Genomic DNA, 6057 nt, shown 5'->3' with positions numbered 1-6057 from the left:
TGGCTCGGCGCGGCGGGGAAGGGCTCTGCCCCGCGGCGGGGCTGGCCCCGCTCCGCGGCGTGGAAAGCTGCGACGGAGCTTTGGCTCGGCGGGACCTCCGGCGCCTGCGGGACGGACGCGTGGCGGACAGGTCGTCTGCACGGAGGCGGGTACTTTGTGCAAAACCGCGCCGTCGGGTGATTCGTCCCTTTGCCCGTCCTCCCTTTCATAGAACGGGTGCGGTGGGAAGGGGCCTGCGGGGGTCGCCTTGCCCAACTCCCCTGCTCAAGCGGGGTCACCTAGGACCCGGACCAGGTCCAGGTGGCTTCTGAATGTCTCCGGGGAGGGAGACTCCACCACCCCTCTGGGCAACCTGTGCCAGCGCTAAGGTCGCTCTCGCAGCGAGAGAGTGTTTCCTGACGTTCAGAGGTGCCCACTGCCTCTGGTCCTGCCACTGGGCAGCACCGGGAAGAGCCCAGACCTCTCTTCTTTATGCCCTCCCTTCAGGTATTTATACACACTGGCAAGACCCCCTGGGACTTCTCCTCTCCAGGCTGAGCAGTTGCAGCCTTTCCTCACAGCAGAGATGCTCCAGCCCCGTAATCATCTTTTGTGGTCCTTTGTTGGACTCTCTCCAGTTTGTCCATGTCCCTCTTGTACTGGGATGCTCAGAACTGGACACAGTACTGCAGGGGTGTCCTCACCAGTGCTGAGCAGGGTCACCCCTTTATCCAGACCCGCTTCTCCTGCTCCATGTTGAGCTGTGCATGGACAGATGCTGCCTGTCGTCCTTACAGTCTGGTCTGTCAGTGCTGCTCTCCTTCGAGGAAAGAAAGGTGGCAGCACGTCATCTCCTTGTCTGGGCCTCTGACGGTGTGGCTGTCCAGTCCAGAGAACTACGGGAGAGCAAGGCGCACTGCTTGGCTACAGTGTACTGTAGCCCCGCGAAAGGTGTTACGAGCTTGTTCTCCTGGAAGGCAATGTCCTTCCTTTAGTCTCATCTGGACATACAGTGGTACTGGACCTGCTAACACATGGTTAGGAGCGTGTGGTGGGAGCATGCTGAGCTGCCGCATCACCTCCGAGGCGAACAAGGAGGCAGCGTATCTTTCAGCAGATCTGCCCACTGCCTGCATGTGGAAGTGCATCACATGCTCTGTACTTGCCCCATCAGTACCTTGGGAAGGCAGTGTCAGCTTCCCTCTCTGGAAAAAAAATGACAGACCAGGGAGCAATTCAAAAAGACGACCTTCAGTGGAAAATCAATCATTCTGTTGTTTCTTTGTTACCAGCTGTGGCACAGCCAATTTCCACTTTATTAACTCAAATAAAAGTATAAACTCAGCCTTTTTATTAGTACTGTTTATTGTGAACGTTGAAATGTCATGTAGTTTCGAACTGAGATGAACTGATTAGATAGGTAAGTCATATAATTAATTGGAAGACCCTTCCGTGACAATTATACATATCAAAGCCATTCAAGTGAGAAAATGCAACCTTGAAAATGAAGGAAACAGTTTAGTCATTGCTGAAACATACAAGAATATGTGTATTTAGCTATTTTACACAAAGGAAATCTTGTTTACAGAAAAGAGACCTTGTTGATTATCTGATACAATCAAGTGCTCGTGAAATATAGTCTCTTACAGAAAGTATTCTATTTCTTCATGATTTAGAGACCTTCTTTCAGCTTGGAGTGCCCTCTTTCATATTCACAACTTGAAGCAGATAGTCCATCATCTAATAAAAAGAGAAAAATATTATTTATAGACCAGTCCTGAAAAAAGTAATTCACAAAGTTAATAAGCCTAATATGTATCTGCTCTGTGTAGTCACATAACAAACACATTCCTAATAATCTTTCCAAAACAGACCTCATTTGTCTTGGTTAGTGTAATAACCAACTGCCAAAGTCTGAGGAAAGTCATTCTCCAAATAACTCTCTCTGTCATCTCATGAGACACATCGCATAGTGTCTCATTAGTGTTAAAAAGCCAAGCCATAGAAACAATTTAAAGCTTATCTTCCAACTTACTTTTACACTTAGACCAACTTGCAAGAGAGATTTCCCTTCTGATCTTTAACTACTTTAACTGTAATTTACTGACAGAATAAAGAGCAGGCAAGATCTTCACTTGCCTGGTATTAACTGAAAACAGAAGAAAATAACTCAGGTGCACCACCCTAAGCCTAACTCCCAGAACTATTATGCTCATCTCTTTGGCTTTTTTGATTGTTTGTGTGTTACAGCACCCTCCCTACTCTGGGTGAGTCTTTTAGAAAGATTTTTTATTCTTGAGAAATGTACAGCACAGTGTGAGCATCAGTGGTGAATAATGCACTGAATGAATTTGAACAAGACCCTGAATTGAGTTACCTGAAGTACATACCTGTATTTACTTCTGCAGCCTTTAGCTTTGGGGATTTCTGATCTTAAGTTTAAAATTCAAATTTTAAATTAAGAAGTCAGCTAAATTTGAAAGAGTCCATGAAACAAAGTCTTCATAGTATATTTCTTCCCAACACAGCCTGCCTTCTTTTACGTTCAGCAGATGGACACATAGGGTTGCACACACACAGAGATAGACTCCTTGTGGGTAGCATCTCCGCAAGTGCCTACTCAGTCTACGAGAATTATAGCCCCCTCGATGGCAATATGGTCTTGGGACAGCTATTCCACCAGCTGACAGTAGGGTTCACGATTTTCCTTTTTTTTGGTCACATTTCAATACCTCAGTCCAACAGGCCATTTCACAGTGAATAGGAACCCGCTGTAAATATGGTGTCTGGTTCCTCCTAGAATTAGTTTCTATTTCAAACTCAAACACAGTATGGCTGGAAAAGTATTTAATGCCAAGTACAAACTTCTCATAGGCACTGCACCTTCAATGTAGGTTTACTCTACCTGGCCATCTTCCACCAAGGCAGGTAGCTACATTCATCATTCCTGTACATGGCCACTTTCGTTAGCTGTGGTACAGCAGCACCTTAAACGAAGGTGTTGTCTAACCAAAGTTTGTGCAACATGGAACCTCTCACATCCAGAAAGAATCTACAGAATCAAAATCCAAAGGTCATTTATGCTTTTGCGTCACTGTGTACCTGTATGACTGAATTTCGTATGTATACCAGAATTCCACCTTTATAAATAAACAAGGCTTCCTTTATTAAAAATAACAATTATCATTATTTAAATGTTTATGAAACTATCACAACCCTCTAAAAAGTAAAGCACATTCCTTTTGATCTTCAGGTCATCTTCATCTGGAAGGCAGATCTCAAAAAAATATATATAGCTTGACTTTCAGGTGCTGGCTTTTTACTTTCTGAAGCCAAAGGAAAAACAATACATCGTATCTTATCTAGGCTGCATATAATCAGGTATTTGTGTCCAACACTTGGAAAGCACAGGTTACCTACTACTTTCATGATGATGTTTTACTTCAAGATAGAGACAAAGTAACTGTTGAATGCTGGAAATCAAAGGTTCTATGGCAAAATGACCTTCTGCAAGTTGTCATGTATCTTAGTCACATGAAAGGCATGGTTTCCTTGCCAATCATTGGAGAAATCTGGATATTTAAGGCAATAATCTCATTATTCCATGTATATGTTCAATGTCTGACCACAAAAATGTGGATATTAATTTAGGGTAAAAGTACACACATATGGACACTATTCAGTTTACTGGAGGCAACTTGAGCCTTCTTAAGTACTATTTATTACCAGATACTTTTAGAAGTATTTCCCTCTTTACATAGCATAATGGAATTTGTTCATCTAATTTGATTACAAAGCTGCACACTGCAGAGCTGAATAGGAGATAAATAGTTTGCTTTTTAGATAGTATTAATCACAGTTATTATAAGCATCGTCATAAAGCCATAGCCAGAAAGAAACCTATGGACAGCATCCATATCTGTGGTGTAAGAGACTTAAATCATGGCTTAATTTAATGGGTAAATTTTTACCCATATCCAAGTAAAAAACCAAAGTATTCACCAACTTCACTGCACCAGGATTAAAGGAGGGAGACTGGACTGAATTTAGCCCAGGAATATTAACTACATTGTATTACAGTAGAATATGGGAAGAAAACAAATCTTCCTATTAATGTCTTTAAGGGGGTGTACTAATCTTTTTATTCTGTTTCAGTGTCACCCAACAGAATTCTGCAGCTGTATCACCATTGCTGTACCTGATGCATTATAAAGAAAGGAGTTTTCTAGTAAATTCTGCAATTTACATTATGTCATTTAGACCCTGATTACTTTCTGTAACATCTCACTAATATCCTTGCAAGTGTATTTTATAGGATTTTCCAAAAGAATAGGGGCAAATCTGTTGTTATCTTGTGAAATAGTGCTAATAAGTACATTAGCCTAAGGGAAGAAGAGGTGGGTCCTAGGCACACATCATAGCTTATCAGTAGCCATGGACTCATTTTGCAAGACCACAGATGACCACAGTAGTGGCCAGCACCATCAGCTGGCGGAAAAGACTTGCACGAGACAAAGACAAAGCTGGGAACAGAAGAAACTCTCCAACCTAGTTGCTTGATCCACTGATCAGTAGTACCTCACAAGCCAGACACGATAATGACAGCCAGATGTGGCTTTATACCCAATATGCCTTGCCTTCTTCCTGCCCTCTGTATTCACACCTGGTTTTCACACCAGCTTGTTTTTGCGGGGTTAGTACAGAACTTGGTGCTGATGTGGTCATCTGAGCATGAAGTGCTAGAAAATAAAAGAATGGAACAACCAAGCAACTTAAAGGGAACCCAGACACTAAAATCTGCTTAACGCTTGCTGAGTTTATGCCCAGTAGCAAATTAATTCATAAAGAATACAATCTGTGAGTGACAATCTGTAGTCAAGAGTAGAGTCTTACTTTACTGAATGACTAGGGCATGAGATGCATTTCTGCTACTTTTCTGGACAACCCACAAGTTAGAGGAAGCTGGTATGTTACTGTAAAGTGAAATTTGAATAAATGGAGTGTTTTTACAGGTTTTATCTTACTTACATCTTTCCAACTGCTATTGTCATCTGTCTCCCAGGTGTTCCTGGTATACCAGGGAAGCCCTTCTTTTAAAAAGTGAGCACTTTTATTTTCATTCCCTTCCAGCAGCCGTAGCAAGTATTTTGAGATTTCTTCCCACTGCAGATAGTCTTCCAGCTGCTTGATATTTTCAGGTAATGCTGAAAACGGTGTCTTGTTTTCTTCTTCATAAACATAAGGAAGATCTCCAGTGCTCTTTTTCCCCATTAAATGTCCTGTAACAACAATGACAGTAGCATTAAATTAACCAAGAGGTACAGATTTGATTGTTCAAACACCAGCTGCAAGTTGTCATTGACAAGGGAAGGGACTAGATTGTGTCAAAGTTGAAGCACAACTGGGACTGGAGAGTTTGTCACAGTGTCACACACAATTAATTTCCTCTGTCTCTAACGCTACGCTGTCAGAGAAAAGGTTGCTGCAAAGGGGGCAAAGACAACCAAGCACTTTGGTGCTAGGAGGAGGCACCTGGTAAGATTTGGAATAAGATAAGGCATAAGAAGTGGATGGAAAAGCTGTAGGATTTAGACTTTCTCTGCCTTGACACGGGATGTGGGAACTCTAGTGTAAGCCTACGTTCCAGTGCCCTTCTAGGAGATAAACTTTTGATACGCCATACTTCACTGTCATCAAAATGAAATCGTAGCGGGCTTCAGGCAGCGCAGGAGGCTGCGGGGAAGGGGAGGGGGAGCGGCAGCACCGGAGTAGCCTCCCCCAGGCTGAGCGCCCCAGGGCTCCGGCGGGGACCGGGGCTCCCCACGGTGTTGGCTGTGCCATGGGGTGCTGGGGAGCTCCTGGCCGCCGCCCAGCTCAGCTGCCCTCGGGCTTGGCTCTGGGCTCCCACATCTCTGGAGAAAGGCAGCGGCAGGAAGCACATCAGCAAATGAACGCAGGAAAGGTAGCGCGGAAAGCTGCGTCACCCCGCGCCCCGAGTGCGGGCTGCGGGGCCGAAGGCTGCCCGGCACCCGGCCGCTTCCGCGGCAGCGCTGCCCTGCGGCCCGTGCTCAGGGGCGG

The 6057-nt window shown here is 44.4% G+C and overlaps 1 protein-coding gene across 1 annotated transcript in view; it reads right to left on the bottom strand.

Moving 5' to 3' along the window:
- Positions 1-1665: 1665 nt before the first annotated feature.
- The window catches only part of GRP (gastrin-releasing peptide), an 8766-nt gene continuing 4374 nt past the window's right edge, over positions 1666-6057 (bottom strand). The window contains exons 2-3 of the mRNA XM_010583091.1: positions 5008-5258; positions 1666-1719 (exon numbers count right to left, since the gene is read on the bottom strand). Coding sequence (XP_010581393.1) covers positions 1666-1719; positions 5008-5258 — 305 coding nt within the window. The remainder of the gene's footprint in view (positions 1720-5007; positions 5259-6057) is intronic.

This window comes from Haliaeetus leucocephalus, unplaced genomic scaffold, assembly GCF_000737465.1.
Source record: "Haliaeetus leucocephalus isolate CR32 unplaced genomic scaffold, Haliaeetus_leucocephalus-4.0 Scaffold866, whole genome shotgun sequence".
Taxonomy (NCBI): domain Eukaryota; kingdom Metazoa; phylum Chordata; class Aves; order Accipitriformes; family Accipitridae; genus Haliaeetus; species Haliaeetus leucocephalus.
This window is presented reverse-complemented; position numbering and strand designations above follow the sequence as displayed.